The following is a 17,424-nucleotide window of genomic DNA, read 5'->3' on the forward strand; positions in this document are numbered from 1 at the left end:
AGAAAGTGGAAGGAAAGTTGAAGAAGGGTGTACTTCAGTTTAAATCGGGACCTGCTATGTTTCTTCTCTTCCCCAACCACCAAAATTTTAAAATTTTCACAAATCTAAGTGTTATGACTCAGTAAATGCAATTTTTGTTGATTATCTAAAATATCCTGCCTGCCCAGATTCCGTCACGTAATTAATTCTTAGTGTTGTTATTCAATAAACTTTTTTTATATTTTGCAGAAGCAGAACCTCTTCTGGATCTCCCCTTCCAAAAAATACAAAGAAAGTTCACTTTATCAAAAATATGCGGCAATATGACACGAGAAATAGCAGGTAATTAATATACGAATAAGCATACACCACTGTTGATTTTATGCAAATAACATGCGAAGCAATAATCTTTTGTGGATTGGTGTATGTTAGCACTTCATTAAATGTATGTAACTTTCCTCTTGATATCCTGTGGCTTCATGTTTATCAAGAGTTGTACATTTGGGCTACATTCGCACCACAATATAGTATCGGTGCAAAGCAACTTTTGTTCTGCATTATTGTTGTGGTCCTAGTGTGAGTGCACCCCATCTGTTATTTTCCAGTGACATTACTGACCACAAAATTGGTAGAACAAGGTTGCAAACCATTTTTCTTTCTGTAATGGCATATCTGAACATTAAAGATGTCCTTACACTCTTTTTTTTTTTTAAATTTAGATTATCCAATTATTTTTTTCCAATTAAGGGGCAATTTAGTGTGGCCAATCCACCTACTCTGCACATTTTTGGGTTGTGGGGGCTAAACCCACGCAGACACGGGGAGAATGTGCAAACTCCACACGGGCAGTGGCCCAGAGCCGGGATCGAACCTGGGACCTCAGCGCCGTAAGGCAGCTGTGCTAACCACTAGGCCACCGTGCTGCCCTTGTCCTTGCACTCTTAATGCCCATCTTTCATACTTGTGTAGGTATTTAAATTAGCAACATTTTCTCAACAAAATAGGCAACCATTTAACAAAACCTCCACTACCTGGGGTGAGATTTGGTTACCAATTAGAATATTCAGATGTTGAATTTGAATAATTTCCTTATTATATCTGGGTAATTCCTGTTCATGATATATACTAATTTACAGCAGGGGTGATGTCTGCACTTGTACATGTGCTCAGTCCAAATTCCACTCTGAACACGAGTACTATTTGTATGGCTCATTTGTCAGGTAATAAGGCATTTAGAAACGGGATAATGCCATCAATATCTTATTTCCACTGAGAGAAATAATTCATGCCTGTGCAACCTATTTCTCCCTCTACTACAATTCATACCTGTACTGTTTCTCTGGAAAATCTGCACAGTAAAATCCATTCCCCTAGTTTTCTAAAATAAGCAAAATACTATAGATGCTGGAATCTGAAACAAGAACAGAGAATCCTGGAAAAAGTCAGCTGGTCTGGCAGAATTTGTAGGGAGAGAAAGGGTTAACATTTTGAGTCCGTTTGGCTCTTCATCAGAACTGAGAGAGAATGTGTTAGATATTAAAGTGTAGCTGAGGGAGATTGCAACAAGATGTAGCAACTTTAAGAACGAAAGACAGATGGCCAGGTAAGGGAGAGTAAGGAGGGTTATTGCAATGAGACAATAAATGTATGCTTGCAATCTGAGCCAAGGTGTTCAGCAAAGCGTCACCTAGTCGATGTTTAGTCTGTCCAATGTAGAAGAGACTGCATTGGGAGCAGTAAATACAGTGGACTAAGTTGAAGGAAACACAAGTGAAACGCAGCTGAATCTGAAAAGAGTGTTTGTGTCTTTGAATGGTGAGGAAGTAAATGGGCAGACATTGCATTTTCTGTGAATTCAAGGGAAGATGCAGTGGGAAGGGGATGGGGAGTCGAGTGCGATGGAGAAGTGGATCAGGAGCAATCCCTGTAGAATGCTGACGGGGTGGGAGGGGCAGTTTGTGAGGGGAAGATGTGATTCAGAGTGGCATCATGCTGGAGTTGGTGGAAATGGCAAGAAGATGATCCTTTGAATGTGGAGGCTGGTGGGGTGAAAAGCGAGGATAAGGGAGAACCCTATCATGGTTCTAGGCAAGAGGGTAATGGATGAGGGCAACGGTGAAGGAAATGGGTCAAGCCCAGTTGAGTCTGTCAACCACTGATGAGGGAAACCTCGGTTAAGGAAAAAAGAGATGTGTCAGAAGCATCATTTTCAACGGTGGCATCATTAGAACATATACGATGGAGACTGGGGAAGTGGAAGAATGGGATGGAATCCTTACAGGGAGCAGGATGTGAGAAGCTGTAGTCGAGATGGCTGTGGGAGTTGGTGGGTTTGTAATGAATACTGATGATCAGTCCATCACTGGAAATGGAGGCAGAGCGAGGTCAAGGAAGGGAAGTGTCAGAGATGGACCATGTCAAGGTGAGAGAAGAGGAAATAGGATGCAAAATCAAAAGATTTTACAGCTTTTCAAGGGCATGGAATAACACCAATATGGTCATTAATGTAACAGAAAAAGAGTTGTGGGACCGGACCTGAGTAGGACTGGAAAGGAGTGTTCCACATCACCCACAATAAAACAGTCATAATGAGACCCATGGAGGGTACCCATAGCCACACCTTTTAGTTTCAGGAAGTGAGACCAGTTAAAGGAGAAATTGTTCAACAAGAGAACAAGTTCAGCCAGCCGGAAGAGAGTAGCGGTAGCACAGTGGTTAGCACTGCTGCCTCACAGCGCCAAGGACCCGGATTCAATTCCGGCCTTGGGCAACTGTCTGTGGAGTTTGCATGTTCTCCCCACGCCTGTGGGTTTCCTCCCACAGTCCAAAGGTGTGCAGGTTAGGTGGGTTGGCCATGATCAAGGCGCGGGGATAGGGCAAGCGAGTGACCTAGGTAGAGTGCTCTTTCCAAGAGTTGGTGTAGACATGATGGGCCGAATGGCCTTCTGTGCGGTAGGGATTCTAAAGTGGATGTAGGTTATTCGGGCCTATGCTCAAGGAAGGAAATCCCTTGGACTGTCCTGGTGGAGGTGTTGAGGGATTGGACAACCATAGTGAAGGGAAGGCAGTTAGTGGCAGGGAACTGAAAACTGTTGATATGATGTAGGGAATCAGAGGAACCATAAATGTAGGTGAGAAGGGACTGGACAAGGGGAGAGAGGATGGAATCAAGTTAGGAAGAAATGAGTTCTGTGGGCTGGGTCTACCACGGCAGACCTGTCTGGATTTTGGGAAGGATGTAGAAGCAGGCTGTGTGAGACTGTGGGACTATAAGGTTGGAGACTGTGGAGGGAAGATCCCCAGAGGCAAATGAAGTCCGTGACCGTCCTGGAAGCAATGGTTTAATGTTAGGTGGTGGGGGAGGAAGTGTCTGAGAGTTGGAGCTCGGCCTCTGCGAGGCAGAGTTCAGTACATCAGGCAGCAGTGGCGCCACCCTTGTCAGCAGGCTTTCTATTTTTTCTAGTTTTCTATTTTTTCAAGTGTTCATGAATTCCCTTTGAACAGCGACTACAGGTTTTGCTGTTTTGTTAGGATGTAGAATTCACTAAAGCCCTCTCTGTATATTTGAAAAACAAAACCTTAATCCCTCCCTTCTTTCTTTTCATAATTTCTTTGCCCAGTAACTCCATCCAGTGGAAATACGTTTCCCATTTGCCTAACCAAAGTCTCATTGTTTTTTCAAATTCAGTCATAGGGTGTGAGCATTCTTGGCATTGCCCTTGAGAAGGGGGTGGTGAGCTATGTACTTGAACTGCTGCTGTTCATGTGGTATAGATGCTGCAATTTTGACTCGTGACAGTGAAGGACTAATCTCATCAATATTTCTAAAGCAACATTGTTCCAAGTCATGATAGTCTGTGTTTTAGAGGGGAATAGCAGATGATGGTGTTACCATGTGTCTGCTTGCTGCTTTCTCCTCTTCGTGAAAGGTGTTCTCAAAGGAATTTTCAACAACTCGATCAGGTTCCCTCTTGGAGCTTCTTCTGATAAAACGAGTCCCTGTTTCTGTCGTTCCCCCTAATAAAAACTCATCCATGATTTTTTTTTTGTATCCTATCCAGGCTTTGGCTTTAACTCTTTGCCCCACTATTAGGTGCAAAAAAAAGCTACCCATTCCAATTGCAGTCTAACCAGTGAATGTATTTTTTCTGAACTTTCTGCACTAAATTTCATATGACGACTCTCTGTGCGATTGACTAACCTATTTCTATATTCCTGATTTCCTTTTCATAGGTCACCTGATTTCTATCTAAATCTTGATGTAGTCTTCCTTATAAATTGTGATCATATCTACTAAAAAGAATATTGGTTTCAACATGGTCTCTGAAGTACCCTCATAAAAACAAGGTTTTCTGTCATGTAACCTCCCATCTATGCCACCACATTCCTGACTCAATGTTTCCAGTTGAATAATCAAAATGCCTAATGGAAACCCACATGCACACAACGTCCACTGAATTTCATGCATCGACACACCATTATTTTCTCAAAGTGCTCAGACCAGACAACCCATCAGAAAAGGCTTGACTTGCCCGGCAGAGGATCTTGCTCCAATGGAAGGATGCGAGGCCCCCAAGCCTGGAGGCCTCGATCAATGATATGGCGGGGTTCATTAAATTGGAGAAGGTGAAATTTGCCCTGAGGGGATCAGTACAAGGGTTCTTTAGGCGGTGGCAGCCTTTCCTGGACTTCCTGGCAGAACGGTAGGGGATTTGGCCGGCAGCAGCAGCGGGTGGGGGGGAGGGGGTGGTGTCTGGTTCGGTGGGAGGGAGAACTGTGTACATGGGTTTGTGGGATGTGGCGGGTGTTATTTCTTTCCCTTTTGTTGTTTGGGTGTTCTTTTGTTTTTTCTTTTGTTTGTAGTTGCTTTTGAAGTTGGGTAGGTGTTGTTCTTGGGTTGCTACTGCGGTTGTTTTGTTAATATCGTTGTGATGTTTATATTTTGTAAAAATTTAAATTAAGATTTTTTTTAAAAGAAAGAAAAGGCTTGACTTTTTCAAATCTGAGTTTGCTGCTCTTGACTATCCCATATCTGTGAGCCTGTACATTCAAATTAGGCTGGCTCGCTTTCAGTTAACTCGTTAATCTATTTATTTTGAGCAGAGGTGCTAAATTAACAACCTTCAGTCCTCCAGCAAAACTTACATATCCAAATACGTTCACACAATGTGGTCAGAGCCAGCACACAATTTGTGAATGCCTTTTAATAATATTGCGGATAAATCATGGAATGTTGCCTATTCTGCAGTGAAAATTTTTTCTGAATAGGTTTCAGTTTAAGTTATGTAAATATTACACTTAATAATGACTAGTATTTTCTGTTGCGCGTAACCGTGTGCAGTAGTCAACTAATACCTGATTTTATTGTTTTAATTTCAGGATAGTCCTCATCTGTGCTAAAAGATCGCTGTGCTCCGCTTTTTCTGTGCTGCCTTATGGAGAATGTAACAACCTGGTGTAAGAATATTTTGTTTTTTGAGTGGATTCAAAAGTAGCAATTTTCTGCTGTACTGACTAAACTCATCAGCTTTTCTAAAACTTCATTTTACATAAGTGAAACTCAATTCATTTTTAAAGCACTTTTAAGCCACACTGCAGCATCAATTTAAAACAAGTCACGGTTTCCTCAAGACCTCCCAAGAGCGTCGAGGAACCCCAAATATTCCCATCAAATAAACTCTCCTTTTTGCCGCAAAATCGGTGCAAACACAGAAATCAAATGTAAACAAGCCATTTCTAGCAGCATCTGTGCATATATCACCAATAAAACATTATTAGTAAGATCTGAAAGCTGACCTTCCTATCATCTTCAGTATGAGGAGTGATACTGCCTCTGTGCACTCAACCACTTGATATCCGAGGTATATAGTCACAAATACATCACCAGCTGTATAAGCCCCTCACTTGAACCACTCTGGCCAGGCCCCTCTGAAATAGTACTCACCATCGCTGCTCCTCTTGTTCTCACCTTGCTGCCACCTCGCCTGCGGCCAATGCCCCCGCACAAAGGGCTACCCACTACTGACTGCAACTTTTCTGTGGTCTCCTGATGGCTCACTGTTGGTCTTTGCTTTAACCTGGGCTTTTATGCCCTGCAACAGTGAATTTGAACAAATCAAATGGGCCAACCAGAGCAAGGCCTCTCAAATCACTGAATCCAGTGCTCCACGAGGTTCATAGAATCACTGTTCATAGAATCCTGCTATTAGCAGGATAGCATCTCATTTCATCGGTAGAAGAGCACCCTGCTCTTCCTCGTGAAATTACAAAATGGCAGTTGTCAAACTATTAAGGACTCCGTCTGCTGCAACAAGAACTTTGCAGTAGTTATTGAGACTTATTTACTAGCTGTGGCACCCAGTGGGGGGGCTCGTGGATCGAAAGTCTAGATTTGAAAATGTATGTTGTTAAAAGATAACAGACAGAGGCCATTCGGCCCATTGAGTCTGCACCAACCATTTGCAAGACCACCCTACACAGACCCAATTGCCGCTCTATCCCTGTAACCCCACCAAATCTTTGGACACTAAGGGGCAATTTAGCATGGCCAATCTACCTAACCTGCACATCTTTGGACTGTGGGAGGGAACCCACGCAGACATGGGGAGAATGTTCAAACTCCACACAGGCTGTCACCGAGGGTGAATTTGAACCCGGGTCCCTGGTGCTGTGAGGCAGCAGTGATAACCACTGTGCCACCTGTACTTATTGTCATTGGCCTACTTGTTTTCCCTGCTTATTTCTAATGGCAACCTCCAGAGTCACAGACCCCAGTTTGAGAACCACTGCTGTACATAAAGCCAGACTCCTGAATCCAGTCCAGAGCTGAGGCCAGGGTATGGTGATATGCCCCAGGCAAAGTAGTTTTACTCCATTTCAAAGTTAGTTTGGACCTTAATACCCAATTCATGCTATCAAGCTTATGAAGCTGAAACCACTTTGGACCATCAACAGAAACAACAACAACCTTACATTTATGTTGCACCTTTAACAACGTTCCTGTCAAACATCTCAAGATGCTTCACAGGTATGATAACAAAATAAAATTTGCTAGAGTCGCATAGGAAATATTAGGGAATTGACCTAAAACCCTGGAGTTAGGCTTTACGGAATATTTTGAAGGGGGAAAGAGAGGCAGAGAAGTTAAGTGAGGAAATTCCAACGATTAGGACCTTGGCAGCTGAAAGTACAGCCAATTTTTTAATAAATTCATTTCTGGATATGTGTGTTGTTGGTTAGGTCAGCATTTATTGTTCATCCCTAGTTGCCCTTCAGAAGGTGGTGGTGAGTTTCTTTTTTGAACCGCTGTAGTCGCTGAGCTGTACATACACCCACTGTGCTGTTAGGGGGGACATCCAGGATTTTGCCCAGTGAGAGTGAATGAATGGAGCTATGTTTCCAAGTCTGGATAGTGAGTGACATGGAGGTGAATCAAGCGGGCTGCATTGTCCTGGATGGTATTGAGCATCTTGTGTTGTTGGAGCTGTACTCATCCAGGCAAGTGGAGAGTGTTCCATTATACTCCTGACTTGTGCCTTGGATGGTGGAGAGGCTTTGGGGGGGTCAGGAGGTGACTTATTCTCAGTAGGTTAGATTATCATAGAATTTACAGTGCAGAAGGAGGCCATTCGGCCCATCGAGTCTGCACCGGGTCCTGGAAAGAGCACCCTACCCAAGGTCAGCACCTCCACCCTATCCCCATAACCCAGTAACCCCACCCAACACTAAGGGCAGTTTTGGACACTACGGGCAATTTATCATGGCCAATCCACTTAACCTGCACATCTTTGGACCGTGGGGGGAAACCGGAGCACCCGGAGGAAACCCACGCACACACGGTGAGGATATGCAGACTCTGCACAGACAGTGACCCAAGCTGGAATCGAACCTGGGACCCTGGAGCTGTGAAGCAATTGTACTATCCACAATGCTACCGTGCTGCCGGTTCCTAACCTTTGACCTGCTCTGGTAGTCACAGTATTAATATAGCTAGTCCAGTTCAGTTTCTGATCAATGGTAGCCCCCAGGATGTTGATTGTGGCAGATTCAACGTCGGTAATGCCATTGAATGTCATGGGCTGATGGTTAGATCCCCTCTTGTAGGAGATGGTCATTGCCTGGCACTTGACAATGCCACTATGCCGCCACCTCCCCAAAGCAAAATACTGTGGGTGCTGGAAATGTGAAATAAAAACAAAATGCTGGATAAACTCAGCAGTTCTGACAGCATCTGTGAAGAGAAAGAGTTAACCCTTCAAGTCCGTAGGGCTTTTCTACAGGTGCAGCCATCTTTGGCGGGGTCGCTATTGGAGGAGCGCAGATATTTCTGACGATTGCAGCGCTGGAGGAGATTAGAAATGAAAGGCAAGGTAGTTGAAGAGAAGAATGAGAATTTTAAAATCTGAGTGTTTCTGAACTGAGAGCCAACGTAGTTCAATTACAGGGGTGGTGTGTCAGCAGGACCTGGTGTACGATGGGCAGCAGAGATTTGGATGACTTCAACTTTAAGGAGGCCAGAATGTTAACGGTAAGCTAGGATTGGAATAAACAAGTTTAGAGGTAACAGAAAGAAGTGTTACAACACCAGGTTAAAGTCCAACAGGTTTGTTTTGAATCACTAGCTTTCGGAGCACAGCTCCTTCCTCAGGTGAAATCTCCGATTCTACCCTCCCCTTCCACATCCGGAAGCAACAGTCCTATACATGCCACCCCCCCCCCCCTGCCATGTCTGCATCGGTTCTCCAAATGAACAATTCACCTAGTGTCATCCCCAGCCGTCTCCCCACAACCTTTCATTTCTCCCTTTTCAGCGAACAGTCAAATTCCCTTTTGAATGAATGCCTCAATTGAAGCTGCCTCCACCTTGCTCTCGGGCAGTGCATTCCGGACCCCAATCATATTGCATGAAAACGTTATTCCTTGTTGACTTTACTCTGTCATTTACTTTTAAGTCTCAGTAGTTAATTTACTAGTGGTTGTGTTCCATGCACCTGGTGCCCTTCGTCTGATGGATGGGGTGGTTTGGGGATGGAGTTTGTGGCGGGGACATTGGTCTTCTCAGTATTGATTGGATAAGATTAATGCTCATTGCTGATGGAGTTTTGACAATGGAGGGGTGAGGTGGTAGTGAGAGCTGTGTCTCATTAGTGTAAATGGGAAACTGGCTGCTTTCAGATTACATCACCAAGGGACAGCATGTAGATGAGAAATTTTCATTCTTAGTTGGTAAGACATGTTCATGATCTATAAGTATATTAATTGGTAGACCAAATCAAAGTTGTACAAGGGCACACCAGAGGATTTATTTAAATATTGGGAGCGTTGCGGTTGAAGTTCTTTGCCAATTAGAAAAATATTAATGACCAGATTATAATCTTTATTATTAGTATCACAAGTAGGCTTATATTAACACTGCAATGAAGTTACTGTGAAAATCCCCTAGTCGCCACACTACGGCGCCTGTTCAGGTACACAGGGAGAATTCAGAATGTCCAATTCACCTAACAAGCACGTTTTTCGGGACTTGTGGGAGGAAACTGGAGCACCTGGAGGAAACCCACGCAGACACTGGGAGAACGTGCAGACTCTGCACAGACAGTGACCCAAGCCGGGAATCGAACCTGGGTCCCTGGCGCGGTGAAGCAAGAGTGCGAACCACTGTGCTACCATGTCTCTCATAAAATAAAACCCATTTGTCGCTTCCATCGAAGAAATTATTGCCTTTAATTTGCACTCCTCATCCCAAACAAGGGTGATCCATCATTTTGAAGGCTGGTGAGCTTGTGTAAAAGTTGCTGCCATCGATTTTAATGCACACACTATACAAGTGCATAATATTATCTGTTCCTGCATACCGATTTCTGCTCTGTCTGCCTGTATCACTGTGTTCTGGGTTGACTGCATTCTGACAATAATACACTGATTCCACAAAATATATACCCAAATAATGGTAGCTCCTTACATCTAGATTTGCAACCATTTGATTTTTTGAAACCAAAGGCCAAAATTGGTGTGTTTCTACTACTGCTTGGTGCATACGGCATTTTTTTGCAGTGTAAAATTGGTTATTTTTGCACAAACGGGGGGGAAGACTCGTGAATATTTTTTTGAAGAGGCAGCCTGTGTGCTTGAAGCTGTATCACTAGCTGCTTATCATCCTGCTACACTGGCAGCAGGACTTTGCTGTTGGAACTGCGGTCTTTCTTCAGCTTTTTAGGTTTCACAGCATTACCTAATAAATGTCCAAAATGCAATGCAAAAGTTGAAACCTTTTGTAATTTAATTGTATTAATGTTTTGATATTCACTTTTCTTTTGTTAGGAATGATTTTACACTGTTTGTTATGTGTCAGGGAAGCGGGGGGTAGTGCATTCACAAATAGTCTGTCTTCCTTTTTGTAATTTATGGGGCCACTACCATGGGAACGGATACTTTGAAGAGGAAACTGCAGCAAGCATTCTGCATCGGACAGAATGGAAAATTAAAGCTGGCAGATCCATAGGAAAATTGTGTATTGTTTTCCCCATTTATCAGGAAAAAGCCCTGTGATCTAGCTTCAGCTTGAGTTTGGGAAGTTTATTTTGGTAAACCGCAGTTCAGAAGTAATTTGGGTCTATTGGGGCAAAACAACCAATGAATAACCGATGTTCAAAATTCCGGTTTTGCTTCACGATAGTCTGATAAGCTTCTCAGAAGCTTTTTATTGTTCTTTGCGAAAGCACTTCCTATTGGTATGCAGCTTTAATTTTTGAATGAGCTATAAAAGGAACGGGTTCCTTTCATTGTTTAGTTTGCAGCTATTATATGTGTAGACCACTCCTTGTGCATATCGTCAGTGTTTTCTAACTGCTTGCAAGAAACTGGATTTAACATTTTCGTTACACAGAGAGGGCAAGCTGGAAGGGCCAAGGCAACGTAACCCGTCTGGTGGTGTTTCATCCTCAACAGACATGCTGCTTGGACTCGATGGAATTGAGCTTGGTGCAGATGTGAAGGTAACAATTAACTATTGTACAAAGTAGTGTGGTTTGAGCTTTTCAAGGTGCATAGCGGTTGAATGTATTTCAGGAAAATTTTCATTCAATGTTTGAATGTGCATGCAGAGTCTAAAATAACTGTTGATCTATCTGAATGCAGCAGCCAAACAATACATTTAGGCTAACTGGAAGTCCTCAAATCTGAATTATCTTGTGCTCCTATCTTTTAGAACAATGGTTCGTACAAAAAACTGAATTAATTGTCATGTTTTTTAAATGGTTCCATAGTGATCTGCACTGAAAAATGCCTGTAAAATTATGCTGTACACAACTGAGTTGTTTTAACCCCTTCAATACTATTGTTTGCCTCAATTGAAAATTTTAATATTTCCCAGCAGATGTAGACAAAGTAGCCTAATCAATAACAACAAAATACTGCGGATGCCAGAGATTTGAAATTACAAACAAAGTGCTGGAAAAACTCAGCAGGTCTGGCAGCACCTGTGTAGAGTGAAAAAGTTAACGTTTGAGTCGATTCGTCAGAACCCAAAAGTCATTTGACTCGAAACATGAATTCTGTTTCTGTTTCGACACCTGCTGTCAGATCTACTGAGTTTTTCTGCTTTGTTTTATGGTTGTTTCTCATTTTGCTTTCTCATCAAAATGGAAATAGTTGCATAGTTTGAAAGGTGAATTAAATAATACCTGTAAGTTAAAGATAGTTCAGTAAGTACTAAGAGTCCAGTCTTGTACAATTAACCAATGTGAGTCTGGGCTATGGTCTGTATATCCCTGTCAATTATGAGGACATATTGCTGGATCTGAATTCCTGTATTTGGTATACTGTCCGAAATGTGATGTTTTTGTGTGACGCTCAGTGTGACCTGATAATTCAATTGCACTTTGATTTTACTGTTGATCTGTAAAATTAATTTTGTAATTTGACTGTGAACGACAAAACTCTGAGTGACACTTTTTTTTTAAGCAGCGTAATAGACCAGGGAATAATAAAATTGTTTACTGTGCATTTCTTCCTGTTTCACAGTCCGTTTCATATGCCCAGTTCCTTTATCCAACCAATGCCTTTGTGATGCCAAAAGCTCTACCTGAGGTTTCAGCTTCAGTAGCACAGGTTCGAAATAGCGTGCATCGGAATTTTACACCAGGAAGACATGGAACTGCTGCAATGTCAATGGAATTAGGTAAAATAAAAGTGGTATACTAAGTATTATTTGGATGGAAAGGATGCACTAGATAGCTGCTTGGATTGTCTGAGAGTTTTGAATCTAAACAGCACCCACTATTTACAATGTTTCTGTTAGGGGCGGCAGGTGCTGAGGACCTGGGTTCGCATCCCAGCTCTGGGTCACTGTCCGTGTGGAGTTTGTACATTCTCCCCGTGTCTGCGTGGGTTTCATCCCCACAACCCAAAAATGTGCAGGTTAGGTGGATTGGCCACGCTAAATTGCCCCTTAATTGGAAGAAAATAATTGGATATTCTAAATTTATTTTAAAGAAACAATGTTTTTGTTGACAGAGAAAGTGTGACTTGTATGTATATTCATACAGGTACTCTGAACCTGAGACACGCTTGCATAATTGCTGTTTTCGTGTTGATTTTTTTTTAATGGAAAAAAAAATCATGCCCTCTCTGACTTTACTTTCAATGCTGCATATCTTTGTAAAAATAAACCAAAATCTTAGCTCTTGCATATGTTTAATAGATTTTAAATTCCTTTGGGAATGTCAATTTGTTCCAGCTGCACTGAAGAGTTGATGTCCTAAATCATTAGTTTATACAAAGGTACTTTTTTCTTCATTGCATGTGTTCGATATTTGCATTAAACACTCATCTGATGTGTAGAAAATAGTGAATAGTTTTTAAGTCACCCAAATCTGTGCACAGTAACCCCAGTTAAATTTAGCTCTTTCCTGGTTTCTGGTTCTGCTGCTCCATTGCAAATATATTTGAGTGTTATGACCCATGGAAGACACAGCTTTGGATCACACTGCCTAATTTGCATTGTGTTCCAAGGCGAAGTTTAGACAAAGATGGTGGTGTGGTGGTACAAGTCATGCAGAGGCCCAGGCCAATGCTCGGGGGGCTCACGTTCAGATCCCACCTCGGCAACGAGTGGAATTTGAATTCAATTAACAAAATTGTGAATATAAAGCTAGTCTCATTAATGGTGACAATTAATGGTGACAATGAAACTATCAACAATGCTCGTAATTTCCTTTAAGGAAACAAAATCTGCCATCCTTACCTGGCCTGGCTGACCTGTGACTCCTGACCTACCAGATGTGGTTGACTCTGATCTGCCTTCTGAAAGGATTCAGCCATTCAGTTCCAAGGGCAATTAGGTTGGCAAAATTTGTCAGCCATGTCCATATTCCATGAAAGAAACCAAAAAAACAGTACTGTAGTCAGTGAGTTGGCTGCCTCTTAAAATGTTTGGGATCTTTTTCTTTTCTGACATCCAGCTGTTAGTATGGTTTATGCTCAACGCCAATTTGTACAGTGATAAATGTGTGCATATTGAACATCTAAAAACAAAGGTGATGTCTCAGGCATGTATTGTTTGCTGTCTTTGTCTAGGTAGTGAAGCTGGAGATTTAATAGAATATGATCCTAATCTTCTTGATGACCCCCAGTGGCCATGTGGAAAACACAAACGGGTTCTGATCTTTGCATCATACATGGTAAAACCTTCAACATATTCAACTATGTCTCAAATATAATTTCCTCCTTCCAATTCAGCAGCGGCATACATTTCCTTTAATCCACTGCATGGTGTTTAAAACCATTTTCAACCACACCTGTCTATAATTCCTTTTTGGATTAGTGTTGTTAAATACTAATTATTGAATAATTTGGGAAGGAAAAAACATTATTATGGTTTAAAATGGAAAGTGTCTTGTGCGTTTGCAATATTTTTTTGTCTTAACATCAGCTTTATTATCGTACGCCAAGTCATTTATGTTGTAAGTGTAGAATGTCGCACCACTGAAACTTGTCATGGTTTTTATGACAATTCACAATAGTGATTGTGGACTGCTGCTTTTATTCAATTATTTCCACAGCAGGAAAATTAATTGAGATTGTTGAGAAATATGCCAAACAAATAAATGAATTTGTGGAGGTGGACTGAGATATATACCTTTTATTCAGAATTTTAAAAAACATTTATAGTACCCAATTCATTTTTTTTCCAATTAAGGGGCAATTTAGTGTGGCCAATTTAGCGAAGCCCACGCAAACACTGGGAGAATGTGCAAACTCCACACGGACAGTGACCCAGGGCCAGGATCGAACCTGGGACCTCGGCGCCGTGAGGCTGAAGTGCTAACCACTGCATTGCCGTGCTGCCCCAACCTTTATTCTGAATGCTACCCTTTTGGTGTTTTATTGATAGAAAGTGACTGAGGCGAAATTATTACAGTGATGTTGAAATCTTGAAGTTGTGAACCGTATCTGTTTTGACATCCTCTACAGCTAGTTTGGTATAATGTTTTGGTGTGGAGGTACTGTGGATTTATAGTGACAAAATGTGCATTTGCAATAGTTCTACCATAGTGGAGTATAGAATCACTAATATTGCATGAAATCTGGTCAGCTGTGTCATATATGCTAATTGCATTTAATTTGATTGGATTGCTAGATGAATAAAAATAGTCCTACCAAAGAAGCCGTTGATGAGATGAAAACTTTTGTTCAAGCTCAAATCTCAAATGGCCAGATTGGCCACCTTGACTAATTCCAATCAGTTAGGGGAGTTGGAGAGGGATTTGCCAGGTTTCTCCCTCCCCACCCCCTTCAAACTGGCCTGGGTTTTTATCTTAATTCTTCACCTTTCTCAAGAGAGTTATATGCTTTGTGCGAGATGGACAGTGTGGACCAGCGAGTTCCCTGTCATTCATAGTTTATAGCTTGAGGGCTCATCATTGCATCCTGCAATTCAGAATAGGCATTCTGTAACACATAGTTAACAGAAATGAGATAATTTGATTTATCTTGTTACAAGCTTGACATTATAGTGTGGCATTATTATGTTCATATTTAACCTTTTATTGTCAGTATTATTGACTCTAAAAGTCATTACTATTGAGTAAATGGAAGTCACAGAGGTCTACAGCACAGAAAAGACCCCTTGGCCCATTGCATCTGCACCAGTCAGAAACAACCACCTAACTATTCAGAACAATTTTCCAACACTTGGCTCATAGCCTTGTATGCCGTTGCATGGCACGTGCATGTCTAAATACTTCTTAAATGATATGAGGGTCTCTGCCTTCCCCACCCTTTCAGGCATGAGTTCCAGACTCCCATCACTCTCTGAGTGAAAAGGCTTTTCCTCACAGCCCCTCTAAATATCCTGCCCCTTCTTAAATCTATACCCCCAGTCATTGATTCATCCACCAAGTTTCTTCCTATCTATCTATGCTCCTCATAATTTTATATATTTAATCATGGTCCCCCCCTCAAGTCTCCTCTGCTCCAAGGAAAACAACCCTAGTCTATCCAATCTCCCTTCATAACTAAAGCTCTCCAACCCAGGTAATATCCTGTAAATCTACTCTGCACCCTTTCCAATGCTCTCACATCCCTCTTTAAAGTGGATTCCAGAACGGCACACAATACTCTACCTGTGGCCCGACCAACATTTTACACCGTTCCACCATAACCTCCCTGCTCTTAAACTCTATGCCTGACTAATAAAGGCAAGTATATGATGTACCTTCTTAACCACTATATCCACCTGCCCTGCTACCTTAAGAGACCGGTGTACATACACACCAGAGTCCCTCTGATCCTCAGTGCTTCCCAGGGTTGTGCTATTCATCCTGTACATGCTTGCCTTGTTTGTCCTCTACAAATGCATCAGGTCACATACATCTGGATTCAATTCCACTTGCTACTAATCAGCCCATCTATATCCTCCTGTATCTTAGGCTATCTTCCTTACTAATTACCACCCCACCAATTTTTGCATCATCTGCAAACTTTGTTTTTTTTTCAATTACAAATTCTCAATAAAGTTTATAGCTATTCTAATGTATGTAATGCTCAACAATGTAGAGTAATTGAAATCCACAACCATTTTGTATCATCTAGTGCTTAGTTTCAATAATGAGCTTTCTTACTTTTCGCCAGACCACAGTGATTGAATATGTAAAACCGTCTGACCTGAAAAAGGATATGAATGAAACCTTCAAGGAGAAGTTTCCTCACATTAAGCTGACGCTTAGTAAGATAAGAAGGTACATTTACTTAATGATGGAAAAATATGAAGCTGGTATGACGTTTTAAACAATTTTTAAATAAAAGCTGGGGCAAATGTATGATACCTACAAGAACTTTATTTCTCCATCCAATAATAAACTTTTTAGATATTTCTTCCTGATTTTCCACCATTTCCTGAAAGTATTTGAACCTGCTGGGTTATGGTTCCACAAGCACTGGTTGTCCTCCAGTATTCCTATTTGACCTGGGTCCTGTTCCCCAACATCTGCTTCACACAGGTGTCGCTGGATATCATTGTGCTCCTAAAATCTAATTGTTGGCTAGTATGAACCGATGATGAAATCTGGGATCATTCTTGTCCGTGTCTTGGTGACGCTGTGCCTGAATAGCTCTTGTGCTTTAATTGCTTCTATAAGGACGTGATAAGAATAAATGTCAAAAAATAACTTGAGAGCTAAACTGATGAGATTTAAATTACTTTGATCAAAGTTATCAATAAACTACATCGGGAAGCATGGTGGCACAGTGGTTAGCATTGCTGCCTCATGGCGCCGAGGTCCCAGGTTCAATTCTGGGTCACTGTCCGTGTGGAGTTTGAACATTCTCCCTGTGTTTGCGTGGGTTTCGCCCCCACAACCCAAAGATGTGCAGGGTAGGTGGATTGGCCACACTAAATTGCCCCTTAATTGGAAAAAATTAATTGGGCTCTCTAAATTTAGAGAGAAAAAAAATAAACTATTTACATGAAAGGCTGACTTTAAAATAGTTTACTGAAATTTGTATTTTTTTAATTGCTGTCTACTTACAAGGATAAGAGTGCTATCCTGACTATAACAGCATTTCTGCTCAGTTGAAACCATTAAATTCCTACAGCGCAGGAGGAGTCCATTCAGCCTATCAAGTCTGCACCAACGGCTACCGGTGTGCACCATGGAGTAAGTGGTCACACACAAGGCAGCTCCTGCCCACGGTTACAGAAAAGAGCTCTTTTAAGCAATACGGGGTGGAATTTTGATGAAAAGGCGTAGGTGAATGTTGGAGGAGTACTTTCCCCCAGGAATGGTATGATTCTTGGTTACCAGACCCGCAGAAACAGTGAAAGATTTGGCTGAAGATACAGCAGAGACAAAAGCCTCTTCCAGCATGCAGGTGGGGGAAGGGCGAGCTTAAAGGCCTCAAACTGACTTGAGGGCCTTTATGAAAGCTGAATTCTAGCAGCAGAGG

The 17,424-nt window shown here is 41.9% G+C and overlaps 1 protein-coding gene across 1 annotated transcript in view; it reads left to right on the forward strand.

Moving 5' to 3' along the window:
• LOC119969628 (CDK5 and ABL1 enzyme substrate 2-like) overlaps nucleotides 1-17,424 on the forward strand; it is a 47,477-nt gene that overhangs the window by 22,508 nt on the left and 7,545 nt on the right. The window contains exons 2-7 of the mRNA XM_038803515.1: nucleotides 229-321; nucleotides 5,359-5,436; nucleotides 10,865-10,973; nucleotides 12,001-12,157; nucleotides 13,555-13,658; nucleotides 16,111-16,217. Of these exons, the coding sequence (XP_038659443.1) occupies nucleotides 229-321; nucleotides 5,359-5,436; nucleotides 10,865-10,973; nucleotides 12,001-12,157; nucleotides 13,555-13,658; nucleotides 16,111-16,217 (648 nt within the window). The remainder of the gene's footprint in view (nucleotides 1-228; nucleotides 322-5,358; nucleotides 5,437-10,864; nucleotides 10,974-12,000; nucleotides 12,158-13,554; nucleotides 13,659-16,110; nucleotides 16,218-17,424) is intronic.

Source organism: Scyliorhinus canicula, chromosome 7, assembly GCF_902713615.1.
Source record: "Scyliorhinus canicula chromosome 7, sScyCan1.1, whole genome shotgun sequence".
Classification (NCBI taxonomy): domain Eukaryota; kingdom Metazoa; phylum Chordata; class Chondrichthyes; order Carcharhiniformes; family Scyliorhinidae; genus Scyliorhinus; species Scyliorhinus canicula.